Source organism: Anoplolepis gracilipes, chromosome 1 (genome assembly GCF_047496725.1).
Source record: "Anoplolepis gracilipes chromosome 1, ASM4749672v1, whole genome shotgun sequence".
Taxonomy (NCBI): domain Eukaryota; kingdom Metazoa; phylum Arthropoda; class Insecta; order Hymenoptera; family Formicidae; genus Anoplolepis; species Anoplolepis gracilipes.
In genome coordinates this window covers 14,443,359-14,463,725 of record NC_132970.1, presented here as the reverse complement: position 1 = coordinate 14,463,725, position 20,367 = coordinate 14,443,359, and the positions used below count along the sequence as shown (strand labels likewise).

Sequence of the window (20,367 nt, the reverse complement as noted above, 5' to 3'; positions counted from 1 at the left end):
AATTTTTTTAATATGTATTTTTTGTTTTCAACAATTTTGATAAAATAAATTGTCGTGTAATGTTAAAGTAATTTTAATGAATTTTATGATTAACGTTATTGAATATTAACGTTATAATATATGTATACATAATTATATGTAATATAATATTATATTAATAATAATTAATAATATTTGTATCATCAATTACAAAGAGAAGCCTTTTCTGTGGCAATTCATAGTTTTACAAGTATGATTGTTATTGATTTATTGTCACACACGATCGAAAATTCGCAAAACGCACAACTTTTAAATGTAAAATGGAACTAATTTTCACAAGAATTAGAAGTCATATAATATATATAAAAGCATAAACGTATAAAATAGATAGACGGAGATTGTCATATTTTGTATTATTGATAATATTCTGTGTAAATCAATGTAAAAAAAATGAAATAATATAGTAGCACTAATTTAAAAATGAATATCAAAAAGGAAAATAATAAGCGGTATTAAATATTTTTTAATAATAATAATTATATTGACTTATGTTGTCTTTTATATATATGTTATATATCAGAATTTTTAAAACTTTTTATTGCATGTCTAGATTTTTAATATTTATTCTATTTTTTGGGAAAAAATTTCAAGTAATTTAGAAGATTTAATATTCTATTCATATATTAGTTTTTATTATTATTAATAATTATTTAATAATTAGTAATTTATTATTAATAGATACATAGATTGATCATGGAAAAATATATGACAAATTATTGAATTAAATATCAACAGGTGATTTTTGTCTCCATCGAGTATTTTTAAAAATAATTTGTAATTTATTGAAGACGATATGTGTTGTACAGATATCCACTGTAATGATATCCTATGGCTTCTACTTACCGGTACTTATCGGTATGCAATGAATAACGTGATGATCGAATTTCGAGTTCTACTTTAAATGTCGGATGTCAAAATCTTTAGATTACACATCATGTGCAGGATTAAAGTTATATTAAACTTATATATGAATATACAAAGTGCATATTATATTTGTATATATTTGTCAGAATATATTCATATATTATATTATTGTATCAACCTTTCTCTCTTTAACCACTTTACAATGTAAGAAATATATATCTGTAAGTTTATTAAAATCTGTGAATATAGAGCTATACAGGAACGTATGGTTTATTATTTTGTTATAAAAAATCGGGACATTTCGTTAAAATCTTTCTGCGAAAATTTTCCTTGCCTTTGTAAATTGTTTACGAACGTTTACTTATGCGCATAAATGTTTAATTATATAATTATATATTATTTGAGATTACATTTTCATACATTGAAGGAACCTTTGTCAAAGAAATTAAAAGAGGATGGGATTATCTGAGTATATACACACAGGAAATATACACTTTTCTTTAATATCAATCTTATAATTTTTTATAGGATAAAGATTTCTCCGCTCTTTGCACTGTTGCATGAATATGTAAAACAATATCATAATATCATACAACCAGCAATTACAATCTACTTTGCATTCGTCTTTTATCGTGTAGTATAGAACAAACTGAGTTAGTATAAATCTTAAGCTTGACGGACATTGTAAATAAATGATATAATTAATCAAGTAGATTAGGCAATATTATAAAACAACTTTTCTGTGAATAAATATGACTAATAAGTCAACCATAAGTTAGCATACATAATTAGTTTTGTAAATCAGCGTTTTTATCTTTTCTGCGCAGCATTTAAATAAGAAAAAAATGAATATTAATTATATATATATATATATAATTAATTATGTGTGTGTGTGTGTGTGTGTTGTATATATATTTGTGTATAAAATATACGTTTAAGTAATTAAAAAAATAACAGTTTTTTAATCATTTTTTTATTAATTTACAAAAAATGTTTAAAATTCAACATTATCTCATAAAGTTCTGTTTCCGAAATGCAAAGGTGCATTAAGCTTTAAAATCTGTTAATGTTAATTTCATTTAATCACAAATTTTAATTTAATGTTAATTTGAAGCTTTTAATCTTTTCATTAAATTCACATAAATTAATGACTTTATTTAATTAAAATTAATTAACTTCTTTTAAATTTATATTATCTATTTATCTTTGTAAATATCTCGGCTTATTTTTTTACAGCAGTAGCAATTTTTTATTCAAAAAACAAAAAAAAAAAAGAAGAAAAGAAAAACGCAGGTAAACGTCGTAAACAATCAATCGTATTGAAAAGCTATAGAAAACAACAGAAACACAACTATATATTACAATAATGTTACTTTAACGCGATGCACTCGGTGCGATATCGAAAAAGTTACTCTACTACAGCCACGTAATAAGGAGTCGTTCTTGTTCCCGAAATCGACCCCGATACGCCATTGTTATCGACGTATCGAACCGCGAACGACCGACCGCTTTTAAGCGGTCAGCGTATCTTCCGTATTCTTCGGTATCTCGTTGTTAAAGTCCTCGACCGTTTCACGACTCTCTGTCGCTTCCGGCTTCACCGTTGCCGATTCTGCATCGATTGATAGAGTGTCGTTTGCCGGTTTCACATCGATTATGCGAACTCGGAATGCGGTGCCGCTGAATTCGTCGCCCGATGTGTAAGTCGTCTCGTTGATCGTTACCACATGACCATTAATGATCTGTAATCAGACGAATTAAATCGCATGTATTAATGGTACAATCTGTCTCTGAAAACACTGTATATATACTAACTTTATAATTGCAAGGATGCTATTCCATTTTTTATTAAAACATTCCAGTATACACAAAGCAACACAGTAACGTAAAATCAATGTTATAATTTCCCACTCAACAATGTAATTGCAATATAACATGCTTTGTACATAACATTTATATTGTTGAGTGGGAAATTATAACATTGATGTTACATTACTGTTGCTTTGTGTTTACTGGGATATATATGTACGAGTTATAGTGATAATCTTTAAAATGAATAATCGGTTTCAAATTTGTCCAAAACTTTTTTTTTTCAATTTTAAATATAGCTTATACTTTGTTATCTAATCAATTTATTGTATTGTTAAATATATACATATATATATATACATACAATAGAAAGCTTTCGAGAGAATAAGAGCTGGTTTAGACAGGGGTGCAAATAGGTTATTCGAACAATTTGCAGCTGCATAACCGACAAACGCATCATCAAAATTAATTAAGCTCCATTATTGAAGAATTTGCAACCGCCACGTTTACAACATGACAGTGCGTATAGTATAGTATGGTGGTTTACTCTGTTAACAAGGAGATGTAGTGCTTCGGTTTGAATTATTAGAAACACTCTATATATATGTATTTAGTCAAACTTTCTACATGTGTGTGAAAGCGCAACGAAGAAAATATCCAATTCAATATTTCATGAAAATTTTCCTGACAAAATACTAAATCACGTTTCGTTTTTACATGTTACACTTTTAATGTATTATTATATATCATTCTTTTAATTTATATCCATATATTTTTCAATATTGAAGTAAATGCAGATAGAAAAGTTTTTTTTTATAAAATAAAGCATTATTCACGAAAAAAATTTAACAGTTTTCAATGTTTCGATTATTATAAATAATGAAAAGCTTGAAAATTTGATTGTGTCTCTATCTCTCTTTCTCTCTTTCTCTGAATTGTAGAATTTATACGTCTTAGAAAATAATGTAATCATCTTTCTCTCTTTTTTTTTTCTTTTTTCCTGTCTTATAAGGATATGTCCCGTGCAAAACGACGGGCTTTGCACAAGCGAACAATGCTGTATCCAAGAAAGAAAATCGCCGGCACTCGGCGAACTTTTTGGCGACCAGTTATCCTTTTCTGTTAGTCGCGCTTTGTACGGCAAGTCGCATTAACAATAAGCGTTAAGCGACTTACATATCGGAGAGATTGTATGTGTGCGTGCGTGCGCGCGCGCGCGCGCGTGTGTGTGTGTGTGTGTGTGTGTGTGTGTATGTGTGGTGTGCGCAGATTCCACGCGTGTAACAATACGCGACAGGAAATGCAGTAATCCGATCACTACCATCCCCGTACACTTACCGCTACTATACTATTGTTAAGGGTATTTCCTCTCACTCTTCCTCCCCTTCCTTCCTCCAGCTCACGCTGCAGTTTACACGTGTACGTAAATTGCTGGCGTTGCATTATCTTCGCGACGTGTCCGGCACGACGCGGAGCTTTCTCGCGTGTCGACAGATTATTTTACTTCGTTCTTCGCGGAATTATCAATTAGCTCGCGAAATTTGCTTTTAATCATTTTCAAACGCAAAAAATGCCACAACATTTCGAACAATGATTGACAATTGTAGAAAATATAACACGATAATTTTATCGATTGTATAACGAGTTTATATTAATGGTTTATTCTAAATGAGTTATTCTGGAGAATGTAGTAAAATTATTAATTTGTAAATTAATTTAAGTCTATTAAATGTGTATAGTATTGAGTATGTTTACCTTAGTGGTGGAAGTTGTGTTTGCTCCTTCAGGAATCGGAATGTTCGTAAAATCAGGTACACTCCAGAAATAATTCATGAGATTTTGTCTCATTCTATTCATAGTCTCTGAAAGAAAGAAAAACAGAAATAAGAATTTAAAAAACGAGTGTGTTTTCCTATATAAATGTACATGATATCCATATGAATAATGTTTCTATATCATTTTTTAAATTGGCTGCTTGATTTGTAAATGTCAATAACAACGATTTGCTAAAGTACGCTTGATAATGCAGAATTGAATTTAAAGCGCGTTGGTGACTGTTTAAAAAATATTTGTCAAGCATTTGGAGATGACGTGTTTATTAAGACCATGTGTGGTCGTTGGGTTACAAAATTGCGTTTCCATGATTTTGATTTAGGAAATGAAGCATGCCATGACAAATCCATTGATCTGAATAATGATTTATTAAAGAAAAATAATTCAACAAAATTTGTGATCTCAATAATTTGCTACAGATTAATTGAGAGATCGAGGAACATGCAATTTTACTATCGATCGATATATAATTTTATCTCTCTCTCTCTTTCACATCATACATTTTTTTCACAAGTTTCTTACGCTTAGCACATAATATGTATTAAATTTGATAAAGATTGTATTAAATGCAGCTGTCCCCGAGATCGGCTTAACGACAATTGTATTTGGGATTTTTGCATCTCAAGTTGTACATTTAGCAATTGTTCCGTTGTTTGTGTTTCTGCCTAGTTATCGTTTCGTTTCATTTTAACGACCCAATAGCGCTTTATTGCGATTCGACGCGAATCAGGTCGTGCGTACACTAGTATAGGTGAGTCAAGAGTCAAACCCTGGATCAAACAATACAAATGAGAGTACTAATACGTCTGTGTCTCTTTTCATACAATTCTCACAAAAAAAAAAAAAACCATGTAGTACAAATCGAAGAATCGAGAGAGGAAAATGTAATAAGCGATTTTACAGCCCGTTTGCGCTACACGAGGCCTATAATCCAGAATTATTCTTCTAAACGAGATTGTAAAAAGGGATACATAGTTAATATTATTAATTTTAATCTTGATATAATGAAACAAAATTTTTTTGTCTTTGTAGAAATTAAAAATAAATTCTTCACAATTCTTTTCATTTGAAAATATTGCTTTCTTTTTTCCTTACTTTGCAGTCATATCTCACCGTTTTCCTCTATAATTTAAATGTTCTTGATACAATGTATATAAATATTTATATCCAAGTGTATTTATATGTCTTACATGTCCGCGAACTCGCATGTCGTTATGCAATTCCCGCGGTTCCGCGATAAGATGTCGTTTGGTGCGCGTTATAAATAAAATGGTAGTTGATGCCGCGACCCAGTACTTGGTAAAATATAATAATAATTTATGCCGTGATCGGATATATACGCGGAGTGAAAACGGGGAGTACGTCAACCGTGCCGATAAATTTTGCATACTTTATTGCGCTTACAATGCGGTTGCCGGAGTAAAATAGTCGATTGTATCGGCCGATTATTGCTATGTGGAATCTCAATGAGGACACGTCGAGTCGGCATATTATTCGACAGTGGCTTCGTTTGCATATAGAAAAATTTGCAACATATGGGAGGGGTATAGGGGAACGATATGGTAGTATTTTGGATACATTGCCGAAATCGGCGCGTTACCGGCTCTTATTTGCACGCGATAAATTTAATTAGCTTGCAAAACGGCCCGTTATTGTTAAAAACGGCCGTTCATAAACGCTTATTTCGAAATTCGACGTGTACTGAATATGAAACGCAGAATTTAACATATACGCTAAATCAGCGAAAGAAAATTACGATATCGATTTCACGAGCTTAGCGAGCAACAAGTATAAACAGTTATATATTATATATTATATACAAGTCGCGGAGAAAGTTAAAGTAATTTCTTATAAAAATATTAAAAAATTCAAATTTCAAGATTATATATATAATTTTTATTGTAGTGAGATTTAAAGGACTTAACATTATGTTCATTTAATAATGGCATGAAACGAGCGTTGAATTGAAATTTGCGCTGTCAATTTTGCAAAATAACATTGTCGCGGTCGTTAACTCTTGTAATCAGGGTTGGTCGGAAAGGTTCAGCGAGTGGAAAAAATCATGATAAATTTTGGTTGTTATTGTTTTGAACTTTATTCAATAGAATAAACTGGTAAAAACTAGAACTAATATGTAACATTAAAATAATAACTAATCACTGTAGTTTAAAAGAAATGAAATCAACACAATAATAAAAAATTTTTTTTTTAAATTCAAATTAATATCTAAAATTTTTAAAACAAAAACTTTGGAGATATAAATTCTAATAAGTTTTTTATTAATTTTGAGTTTAGTAAGAAAAATGTAATAACAGAATTATAAATTTTTAATATAGATGCTGGTTTATGTTTACCTTTAACATTTTCTAATAAAATACGAATTTATTTGCTACGCTGATTCCTAATTTATTATGGAGTTTATTTTGAGTAAGGCTTAAATTTGAAAATACTTTCTAATTTGATAAGTTGACAAAAATATCGATAAAAAGGTTTTCACTTTTGACAGATTATTTGAGAAAAGACAAGTTTTCTCCGAAAAATCCACCGTTTTTATCATTGGCATTAATAAATTGACATGTCTTATATAAATACCTGTATTAACTATTATCTTTATCTTTGAATGAATTTTGTTTAATAATTTCGAGACGTCCTATATATTTGACAGAATATTAACGGCATGGATTTTATTTAAAAAATGCAAAATACTGCCAACTCTGTTTATACATAACACTAATTAGATTGGTAACAATTATTTATGTCGCCATTATGATATATTTGCTACAAAGGTTTAATTCTGCTAATTTTGATATATCTTTCATGAAGTTATATCTGTCTAATATATTAACATAAGATGAATATAAAACTAATAATTTTAAATAAATTAATAGTTATTTTTCAATTATAGCAATGGAATGATTATATCTTATCGATAGTCAAGTTCTGAATCATTCTGAATTATGACAGCTGTCATAAACCGATATCGAATTCGACAGAAGGCCAACTGGCCTTCAAAAACTTAGGTGGGGCATAATGTGCATATGTTTAGCACAAATATAATGCTTTCATTATTATGTCTTAACATTCTGCCTCGAAATTATCAAACTAAATTCATCCAAAGATAAAGATAATAGTTAATAAAGGCATTTATATAACATATGTCAATTTATTAATTATCATAAAATCTTCATAATAATTCTTTACAAAAAAGTACTTATACATTATATTTTTTTTAAATTACGTATATTGCATAGAAAGGAAGAGAGAGAGAGAGAGAGAGAGAGAGAGAGAGAGAGAGAGAGAGAGAGAGAGAGAGAAAACAGGAGACTCTCTATATTTATAGCGATAGTTCCGAGACACATCCGATGCAAATCAGTCAGCCATTGCAACTGTATTAAATTTCAGATTGTTCGACAGCGCTAAAATAATAAATAGCTCGTGAAATCATCGGGAAATTGGCATCCATAGGCTCTCGTGCTCGCGGAGTAACTCTCGGCCCCCCGGGTCCATTTCCAGTCCGCCGGCCTCCCACGGCGCCGCGTCACGCGGATTTGAATAACGATTCATCGAGTTGCGCAATCAACGATTACGAGTAAATTGTCCATTCGATGTTCGCGGTTGCTTTTGCCCCTCGGATTACGTATTATGTACCATCAGCAGCAAATCGATTGGATCGATCATCTTCTCTTTCTCTTCGCTTTTCGCAGCGCGCCTTGATCTCTCTCTCTCTCTCTCTCTCTCTCTCTGTCGCACTCTGTTAAAAAATCCTCTTAATAGTGAAAGTGATCTGATAAATTTTGTGCTCTCGTGTGTCAACCTTGAAGCCACACATACGATTTTGCAGCGTCCTTTACAAGTGAGCCACATGTTTGATTACTTTGCAATCCGCATGTGTTGCGAAAACGCATTTGCTGGAGCGCCAAATCCTTTTACTTATCAATGATTTCGGTCGAATTCACGAAATAATTATGCAGAGGAAAACTAAAGTGAGTTTCTCACTTAATTTACCTAATACATTTCTAATTCTAATACAGCGTCGTCTGCGCTATCGCACAGTCGCTTCATTCACTTCTCTCGCTTCGCTCGATCGAGCAAAGCAATAGTAATCAAAGCTTCTGACATTGCGGTGACTTGTGCGTGTCGCGACTTGCAAATAGGCATACTACTGAAACTATCCGTCGTGCATTCTGCACGAGTGCTTGTGGAGTTTAATACATGAGATACACGTATCAAGGGATCATATACAGTTACACGGTTCAATTTATTTCCTTCCTCGCGTCCGCAGGCTTTGTGATTTATACACAAGGAGTCTAGTTGGAGTTTACACTCAAAAATTTATTTTTAATGAAATTTTTGACAAAACTCTGAACTACATTTTTTTAAGATATATATATATATATATATATATATATATATATATATATTTTTTTTTTTCTTTATTATATATTTTTTTCTATTATGTATGTTTGATACTTTCAAAATGTACTTTAACATTCAATATTTCGAAAAATAATTCGATATTGATAATTATAAAATATTAAAAATTGTAAAACTTGTTTATTATTTATTAGATTTTTTAAAAAATAATTTTTTATTAAATTATACCGCACAAGATTATCACTAAATTTATTTATCAGTTTATTAGTTCATTAATTTACTAATTTGCCATATACACGCGCAGTTGCGGCGTATAGTACGCATCCATCTCGCTATTACGCAAAATGTGCCGAACGAGAGAATGGCTCTTTGAAAATAGCAGAGGTCACGCCAATTAATTCTCTTGCGCAACCTGTTAATTTTCTCTGAAAAATTTAATTTTCGACTACGCTTTAATCACGCCGCGCGCAATATTGAGCGAATTTCAGGAGAGGAAAAAGCTTTCTTTCCTGAAAGGATAGTGGGCTATAAAAGAGATGAGCGCTTAAAAAAATTTACAATGAGATTAGACTATAAAACTATCAATACTCTGACATAGCTTCACACACTTATACTGTAATATCTGTTAAAAATATATCTAATAATTTAGATATTATATATTTGAGAGAGAGAGAGAGAGAGAGAAAATTTTCCAAACTTGTATTTTCTCCTCTTATTTTTAACATTAACAATTCAAATATTTTAAATTTAATGTAGTCATGTAACTATATCGGACACACATATTCATATTTAATTTATTATACATTTACATCATATATCCATATTTAATTTAATTTTTCAGTACATTTTCCCATCAAAAAAATGCTACACTTTTATAGCGACGCACGGTTGACGCAAGTTACAAATTATATATAGTGTACAGTTAATCTCAGGTCTACATTATTTCATCTAGTTACGAGCTTAACATTAATATCACGACCTTTACTTGGCTGCGCTACTTTGAAAGGCCATGAAACATGACGTTTATCGTCATAGATTTTATTCTGTCGAGCGCGTGACGCACACATGTCGTCTATTGTATCTGTCTGCTAGGGATCTCGGAATCATCTTGTTAGAAATTTCACTGCGATAACACCGTTAATCATGTCGATCGATCGATCGGCTACCTTTCTTCATCGCACGTTTTTACAACTGTGCAAACGTACGCATGTATATAGATATATTTGTCACTAGCGCCGAATTTCGAGATTCGATACTGTGACAAGAGTCAAAATCATAGGATGACAGATAGTTAAATAAATTTGGATTTATATGATTCCGAATGTTATGTGTCCTCTTCCAAATGAAGATCAATGTGTTATTTTAATATAATATTATTTCAGATCAAGTTTGCCGGTATACATGATATACGAACAAAATTTTCGAAATGGATAAATGTAAAAAAAATTCGATAACATGTATTTTTAAGCGTATATAGCTTTTATGTATGTTAAAAGTATCATCTTAATTTTTAAAATAAATATTTTTATTTATATCTTTTTTTAGATATTTAGGTTATTATTGACAAATTGTCAATCATCGAATTTTCAAAGTTCTGAAAAAAATAATACTCTCTTTTTTATCAATATTAAATTATATTTTATAAAACGGACAAATTTATTGTGTTATGTCACATAAAATTGATTTGCCTCAAGCAATTTCTGGTTATTTGCAACCTGATAATAATGACGGGTGGCTAATTAAAACAATATTTCCGAGTAATCGCTTTTAAATACTGTTATTACTTATTATTTCTTTCACGATATAATGTTATAATTATGCCAATTAATAATGCGATGAACGTAATCTGTGAGATGAACGTAACACACGTACTCATTAAGCAGAAATTGCCATAATCGCTAAAGTCGTCGCATTTTGAAGAGCGCGAATTTTTTAGGCCACTGTACTATTCAGCTGTTATCCATGTAAAATTTTTACTTATTCGGATGCATGTTTGGCGTTTGATGCATATTGTTTGGGCTTTATAAATATTTATAAAACGCGTCGCGCGCGCGAAACGCATGAAAATATTTAACGAGAATTTTGTTAAATATTAGTTAGTAAAAGAGTAGGAAAATATACATCCGATGCAGACCGCTTTTTCACTGTTCTGTTTATTCACTCGAACACCGTATAGATCGAGTTCGATGGAAAAAAAAATGAAGATAAACAAGTTTCTCAAATATATTATTTAATTGCGATTGCGCGACTGTAATGTATATTTATATCTTTTGCCAACTTCTTTAATGTACAACGGTAAAAATACGTAAGTGTCACATATCAATATGCGTTTATATTTTTTAGTTTTTCATTTACTTTTTTTAGAAATCGAAATAAGAAAAAAACAAGACAAAATTTTCATATCGACTTTTCTTTTAAGATTTTAATGTACAATATTTTAGATTTTTAGAATTTTATAAGTCACATTTATACATTTATATAAGAATATATCTCAATTTCATGAAAAGAGTTGAGATAAGAAACTACAAATATATGTATAATTTTAAATTTAATAAATAATTTTAAATTTAATAAAATTAGAAATAGAATCGAAAAGTAAAGAAACATTTATTAATCTATTTTTTCTTTAAAATAAAGTTGAAATTTTTTCTCATTAAATTGTCAACAAAACATTATATAATAAAACAAAAAAATAAACTAAATAAATATAATATTGTAAAAATCATAAATATAATATTGTAAAAAATAAAAAAAAATAAAAATAATAATAATAATTACAAAAAATGCATATTTAAATAAATTATATTTCTATATAATTAAATAGAATTTCAAGATAAAAATATAAGTTCAAATTAAATAATCTAAAAATTGAAATAAAGAAATGCATTGATTGATTGATTTAATTTTCCATATATAAAAATATTTTTATTAGAAATGAATAATTAAATATACACATATATATACATGTACAACTTTTCAATATAATGGTTTTATATTAACAAATTATTATTATTTATAAATTTTTTTCTCATCAAATTATATAACAAAACAAAAAAATAAACTAAATAAACATAATATCATAAATAATTTAAAAAAAATAAAAATAATAATACCAAAAAATGCATATTTAAATAAATTACAATAAAATATTTAAATAAATTTTTTAATAAAATAATTTTATTTCAGTTAATGATTATTCGACTTAATAAATATGTCTTTTAAAACGTCCGTGTGAGTTTTGTATATATTTTACATTAAAATATAAGTTTCTATTTTAATTTTGATATAGTTGTTTATACGCTTTGCGAAATTATTTTTCTCGACGAAAATCTTGTTCAAATTACGTTAAATGGGAATATCTAGTTTCATATGCGGATTCTCTTAAATACGATCATCGATAATGGCCAAATGACGATACATTGTCAGAATGAAGGTGTACGTGTACAGGTGCGGTATCGTTTGGCGATATATGCGAAGCTCGAATTGTTGCGTAACGAGAATGACGGGTGGCACGCACGCGCTCACACACGAATAAGCAAGTCATTACCCGCGAGACATTATTACTGCAGTTGTATACACCACATACACAGTCGTATAGATGACGCATATCGCAGTCGAACTGGTTTATGGGAGATTGTTGATCATCCTAAAGCGTAGAAGAGCGGAAGTTGCCTTCCGTAAAGCGGTGCGATAATCTGTAGAATACACGTGTAGTGCACAATGCTGATTCTACGCATCGCCAAAGCGAATATTTCAAACTCCAATTATTGTTATCTACTCAAAGAAAAGAAGGGGCACATATCTACATTTAATGCTGATTTTAGGCATTGCCAAGCGAATATTTGAAACTCTGATTATCGTTATCTGTTTAGAAAAAAGAAGAGGGACATATTTACGTTTAGACGTATATCTTTTGCTCGTAAAAAATATATTTACCTCTTTTCTATTTTTTTATTTGAGCAACTTATTCCTTAAACTCATATGTCCAATATTTATATATATATATATATAAATTCACATATATACGTGTAATGTACAAATATAAAGCATTTTTAAAAAATTATTTATATATATTATATTTATATATATTATATAATTATTTATATGTATTAAATATATATATATATATATATATATATATATATATATATATATCCAATAATATATGTAACATTTTACAACAAATAAAATTAACTTTTTTTTTATAAATTAATTTTAACTTAAATTTATTAGATTTAATATTTATTTTTTATGAATGTTTTTGAGTAAATATATAAAAAAATCATTTTCTCAAACAATGTTGAAAGTTATTGTCGTGAAAAATTACATTATGAAGAATTTTGTGAAATTAGGCGAAATTAACACATTGAATAAATAATAGACTAAATAACAAATTTTTAACGGTATTAAATAGCCATTGATTCGTCGATCGCGTGTACGTGGACGTTGTTAACCAAGTCTCGCTCCGAACGAACGACAGAACGTGATAATTGGTAGACCATAAACAATACCAAATGTCCATATAGGCGCAGACTGACGGAAGTTACGCTCAGACAAACCGCATGTAAGCGAAATACGAGCCTGACGCCCGCGATGCAATCGTGGATGCGTGTTGCATTTCCGGTCGGACCGTGAACGCGATGCGTGCGCGATATTTGCGCACGCCTCTATGATCCCCACCTGTCAGTGACAATACGCACGCCCGTACACGGTTGCGAATTTGTGTGATTAGAGCGTAGGAGCACGAAGGCGCTAATGAAAATAACGGGATGTATTTGCGCTAATATTTAACACCTGAGTTTATACCCGGCCGTTTGTAATCCTGAAATCTGTATTTTCTGCACGCATACATTTGGCCATTAAAACTACCACTCCGATGTACCATTTCGCATTTACGTTAATGACCCGCTTTATAATAAGTAGTATATCGAAGTCGGATGGATATTTGGGTACTTGCGTATTATTGTGTTGTCGACTATTGTATAAAGTTTCGCAAATCGACTGTCGTAGTCAGAAAGATGGAAAGATGGTCAACTTCCATCTTTTTCGATCTTTACGACTATGATTAGATGCAATATAACTTTTATTTCATGTAATTTATTTTTATTTTTATAATTTGCGCCCAAATCGTGTGTGAGAGAGATAAGAAATTTAAATAAATTCCAAACACTTCGATTGTTATGTATAATCTTAACATTCTCTTTTTAGTGCTAGTGTTCTTTTTACTTCTTTGCAATTCTTTCTCTCTCTTTCCTATCTCTTTCTACCCAATTGCCTAAATGTGTAAATTTTGCGTTTAACTGCAGAAAGTAATACGGTGTAATACAGTTATTAAAAAATACAAACTCTAATATTGGAAATAAAAATTATGATATAGTATTTCTCTATTACTTTGAGATAACTATAAATATACATACCTGCAAAAAGGCTCGGAAAAGTGAAATCGAACTCCTCTTCCGTTGAGTCGCGTCGCGCACCTGTAATAAAAACAACCATTTTTAGTGTATAATTCATTTCTTGCAATAGAAAAAAAACTTGCTTAAAACAGAAAGAATACTTCAAAACGCACAGAATATTTAGTTTAATAGTTTTTCTTCAAGTAAGAAAATTTAAATTTAAAATTTTTTTTTATATATGAATATATACATATATAAATACATACATTTATACATAAATACATATATGTATTTATGTATATGTATATACATGTTTGTGCGTGTGTATAGTATTTTGTGCCTATAAATAATATCTATTTTACAGTATAATAACATTGCATCTATATTAATAAAGCTTTTAAATAATTTTTTAGATGCGTCGACGTTATATTTACTAGTGCTTTAAATTACTCGGTCGTTAATGAAATTTTACAAAATGCGTAATTATATTACTGACGTAAATAAGCTTAAATGTGAATTATTTAGTTTTAAACTTACTTTTATTTCATTCTATATTTAATGAATTTGTCTATGTGTTTAAAAATGAAAATAAACCGCATAGAGCAAACTTATTCTACGATTTATTAAGAACGGTGCTATTTAAAACTTTGTTCACGTGTTTGTCATGACGCTGCAGCGCTGCAACGATGTGCACGTGAAAAAATCATAATCGCTCGGGCAATTAGGCGCGGGATAACCGTTAATTACCTCATACGTCATCCAATTCAGATAGCGGCGTGTTCATGAAGGACTTTTAATGAATTATCGCTCGGAATAATCAAAACTACAACGCAATAAACGTAAATGTGTGAATTTTCCTAACAACTTTTTCTTGATCTGATGTTTAATTTTTGCAAATATTACGTACAAGATAATTTTACGAATTTTTCCATTTTTACGTTGTTATTATTTTTATTTTACAATAAAAATAAAAATTTCCCACTTTTGGAAAATATAAAAGTCTATATATAAATATTGAAATTTATCGCAATGACATCGAATATCAATCGAGCATTAAAAATACATATAAAAAAAAAGTATATATATATATATATATATATGTGTACTGAAAAATTAAAGGCAAAGGGGAAATCGAGCGAGGGCGAAAGTGACAGTGACATGAGGATGAGAACAAGGACATGCCAATGCTCGGCGCAAAATCGTCGCCGCGGTCGTGGCGTTTCCACCGATTATCCAATTCGGTCGTCGTCAATTCGCATTGACGGACGGGAGTGTAGGTGTCAATTTCAGTCAATCTATTCCCCTTCTGTATGCAAGAAGCACAGTAAAGTGGACTCGAGAAAACTCGCGAGGGCGAGCTGAAAAACGCTCCGATGAAAAACCCAGCGGAGATTGATAGAACTCGCTCTGACGAATCGCGTAAAGCGACTGACCTTATCGAATTGCATTCGCGGAGAAATCGATTCTCGAGTACGTGATATTAATTCCTATTGAAAACGGATATGTGTGTCAGGGATAAAATTGTAAATTTCGCATATATATTGATAAAGCGCACCGCGTATCGATCGTCTGTAAAAGCACAAATTTTCATCACGTAAGAGATTAATATTACGAATATTACGAATTTATGTGCGCATACTATGCATTGCACTACACGTTGATATATACTGACGGTTAATCATTTATTGATTTAGCTTATCGCACACGATTATATCGCTTTACTGATATTATTATTATTATGAAGTAGCTATTTTTTGCATCTTTGTTAAACAAAAGATATGTTTTTTTTTTACTCTAATTTTCTGTCGATTGATTAATATTCGAGCTACCACAGTTTTGCGCGTATATTTCTATTAATTCGCGCGATTAACATAAAATAAATGGAAATACATTCATCTATACACAAACAAGTTACACCAAAATAAACTTTTTTTTTTTCTGTAAATAATTTTCAATTTATATACGACTTATAAATTGCGTAGGTTTCTTCATGATTACGTCCTGCCTCACCGCCGCGATGGATATTTCGCCAGTAAATCTAGTTGTCCAGCACGAATGTGCAAATTCTGCGTGATGGATGTAGGATAGCGCCTGAACGGCCCGCGGCATCACGCTCACGAATGTTGTTCCCCTGAGAAATTTCCGCCGGATCGATCTATCGAGCCCGCTCGTTTTTTATACTTTCCACTTTTCTCCGTCTCCCTCCCTCCCATTCGCTCGTTTCTACGAGTGACATTAGGCAGGCTTAATGCGATATCCCGGCAAAAAGGGAAACACGTCGCGTCGCCGTCGTAAGCGCGAAGCCGCGTCGCGACTGCCATTGACTGCAGAATGAAATAGAAGTTTTCCCCAGGAGCGGATCTCGCAGATTATTTCAGATGGATTTGACTTTGTCTCCGGTAACATTATGAACATAAATATGTATAATGTCACCTAAGTTTCGTTGAGATAACACGAAATTTAATCAAATTAATTTGACAAATGTCAAAATCCAAAAAATTAACATACTCCAAGATTGAATTGATGAAAAGAACAATAAAATGTTTACAACTTAAGACTGCAAATATCGCTTTAAGTTTTATTTATGTAAGTTTGACAAATTATAATTTTAAGTTTGTTTAATATTGACTGAAGAGGTAAAAGTAATTGTCGAAACGTCTCATATATATTATGTATTATTTAATTAATCCATATATTGAATATAAGTATAAACCTATTGTCTCATAAATTAAATTTGTTTCAACGAAACGAAGCTTATTAATAATTAGTACCTTTGTTATCGGATGGATTTAAATTTCATCCGTTTTTCTCGCAGAAGAAAAACGAAATAAGGGGCGTTACAGAAAATGATCTGCTTTTTTTTCATTTACAAGTATTTGCGATCAAAATTATCTCGTGCTAAATGATTTTCTTACAAAGATCGTATTTAGCTTTCGGATAGATCCGTTCCTGAGATGCAGCGTTTCCGCAGCATTCTCCTCTAAGCTGGCAAAATTCCACTTTTTATGAACAGACCACCATGCAGTTGACAAAAACAGATATCCTTTAGCGGCGAAATGACGAGTATATCGTCAAATATTACCGGCATTATTCTCGAATTATCACACACTTGGATTCTGGGTCAGAATGGCTCTATGTGAAAATAGCGAGGTATTATAATTTAAAAAGGCATATTAAAATTTCTCTATAAATTCTTGTAAAACTTCTATAAAAATAAATATAACAAAAGTGGCTAGTAGTTCCACGGCTAATAGTCAGTAATTTGTGGATGATTTAAAATTATGACTGAGGATTAAGTTAAAGCTGTATGAGCAAGCGATTCTTTTGTTTTTAAAAGTAATAAAACTATATTTTGAGCAAGGAAACACAACGGATGGAGATTTGGAATATCCAATCGTCGTCGGCTTAATTGGAATGCTTGCCGATTCGATCGACCCAACGTGCAGCGTTTCGATATAAGGCAATTACAGTAATTGCGGCAAAGTATTGGTAGTTTCGTGGGATATATGCATGCATATACAACGAATCTAACTGCATACTGTTGATGGTGATAGTATCATACTAACTGACACGGAATTAGTAATTAGCACTTAAGCGTCACATATCTGTCTTAAATCTGTCAATTTAACTATCACTTTGAAAATTTGATAATAGAGATACTCAAAAGCAAAAACTTGTCCTCCTTTCGCTCATAATATTCCAAAAAAGTTAGTTAATAGTAAACGTAAGTTGAAAACGCCCTATATAGCTGCAATTACTGAGGAAGATAATGAAATCGTCAATCAAATGGAATATTAATCTGATTTATTGAAATTGACGTGAATAGATGATGATTTCTATTGTTATTGCGAGCGCTATCTCTCATTCTCTCTCTCTCTCTCTCTCTCTCTCTCTCTCTCTCTCTCTCTCTGTCTATTTATCTATCTATCTATCTATCTCTATCTCTATTATTATTATAGAGATTATCTGTTCTCAAACGAATATGGAAAACTTAGTAACAGTAAGTTAGTAAACTTATACGTTAAAAATCGCTATGAAAAATACTCAATGATAATGGCGATAAATCAAATTAACAGTTTAATAAGTTCGAGTTCACTTTTAGAATTTCTTCAAGATTATAAGTAATTATATTATGATGAAAGATGACGAATAATAAAATTTCGAAACATTTCCCGCAAATTCTATGATTGCAAAAAAAAAATTACCTTTGTTTACAGTGTGTATAATAAAGCGTTTATTGATTTTCAGAAAATTTGAGTATTACACGCTCGATATTTATAACGGACTTATATATATGTCATTGGATTTCAACGTTTGTCTGTTTGCAAAACCGGTTCCCCTTCATCTTCAAACGGTGTAAATTTTCTTGAAGAGCGAAATATATGTATACTTCACTTGGTTATATAGATATATATTCTGCATTTTTCAAGATTTTATTTCGCTCAAATAAATTAATCTAAAATCTTTTGAAAAAATTTGGAAAAAAAGGATATATAAAAATTTTACACATAAAATATAAAAAATATAGCTTTGCTGTTGTTTAATAAAGTTTCACGGCAAATGTCTGAGATGTCAAAGTTTTGTTTTATGCAATTGAACAAAATATTTTCGGCTCTCTAGATTAAACAAGTTCTTGTGATGTAATTAATCCAGATTTGCTTCGTTTCGACAGACTTGTACTGTCCTTTCGCTGGCAATAACTGACGTGACTTTCTCGTGTTTTATCCCTCTCCTCGAATGAAAACAGGATAAAATACAGAGTTGTCCAATCGTCGGAGAATAAGTCACATAACTTATTTAATCTGTTTATCGAAGAGGATATAACCACATGTGAAAAAAATATATGCTCAGCTGGAACGAGAAATTACAGGTCGGACATCGCTGCTGTCGGCTCGTAAAATATGTTTCCTTTTTCACTCTATCATGTGACATATATATATATATATATATACATATTTCGTTCCGTGAACCACCACTGCTGCTGCTACTACCACCACTACCATCACCCTATCATCATCACTGTGGATAAATATTTGTCAAAGATATTACGATCGCGCAACGTTATATTTTCTAGAAAGCGCTTCTTAAGTCGTACATACGGTAACATTTTATTAAAATTCCTTAAACTTTATGTTAGCGTCAATATGGAATGCGGACACAGTTTTCGCGTTTATTTAAATTTTCAAGAGACTTTCGGGATTGGATCGTATATTTTTGAGGACGAACAGACTAAATAAAAAAAAAATACAAACAAGTTGTGACAATAATATAATGTTACACGTATAAAATTGTGACAAAAACGATCATTTAATGTCGTTATATAATTTAACGCGATTTTCTCGAACGGTTTTAATGTTTTATCGAAGCTAATATTTCTCATTATTTAAAGTTTTAAAGGGCTTGATTGCACCGAAAATAAAGACCACCTACTGAATATTGGCGCGCAAAAAGAAATGCAAAAAATCAATAGCAGATGCGAATGAGCAAAGAGTTGAGGGAAAAAAATAATACCTTGCAGCAGTGCGTACTAGTATCGCGATTTCTAAAAAAGCGCTCAAATCCCCGAGAAAGCCCATCCCATCGATTCATTCGTTGCAATGATGTTCTTCTTGTAACACGTGCAACTGCAACTGCATTGTCTCTCAGAGTTTTGAAAATTCTATTCTGAAGGCTTTTTGATTCTATAGGATTTTTATCCATTTCGTAAAATGAATTTTTTTTATGCCTGCGTATAAAGATATTTAATATAAAAGTTTATATATTAAAGTAAACTAATTTATTTTTATGTAAAAATGACTGACTTGCCAAAAATTACATATTCCTAGCATGATTATGATTTTGTGATTTATCAGATCCTTTTCCAATTTTCTCGCAAGAGGGTAATCTCTTTATCAAGTGAATATAATTCTTATTCCACGAAATCATGAAATTTTCATTGTCGATCATATATAAAAAAATGAAAAAGATGAGAAATATAGAATATGAGAGAATATAGATCGAATATATTATGCGAGAAAATCACGAGAGGTAAAAGTAATCTGAAAGAAAAAAC

At 30.7% G+C, this 20,367-nt stretch overlaps 1 protein-coding gene across 1 annotated transcript in view; it reads right to left on the bottom strand.

The window, feature by feature from the left end:
• Positions 1 to 1,387: 1,387 nt before the first annotated feature.
• The window catches only part of LOC140663229 (icarapin-like), a 30,350-nt gene continuing 11,370 nt past the window's right edge, over positions 1,388 to 20,367 (bottom strand). Inside the window, exons 2-4 of the mRNA XM_072887241.1 lie at positions 14,337 to 14,396; positions 4,468 to 4,574; positions 1,388 to 2,645 (exon numbers count right to left, since the gene is read on the bottom strand). Of these exons, the coding sequence (XP_072743342.1) occupies positions 2,415 to 2,645; positions 4,468 to 4,574; positions 14,337 to 14,396 (398 nt within the window). The 3' untranslated portion in view covers positions 1,388 to 2,414. The remainder of the gene's footprint in view (positions 2,646 to 4,467; positions 4,575 to 14,336; positions 14,397 to 20,367) is intronic.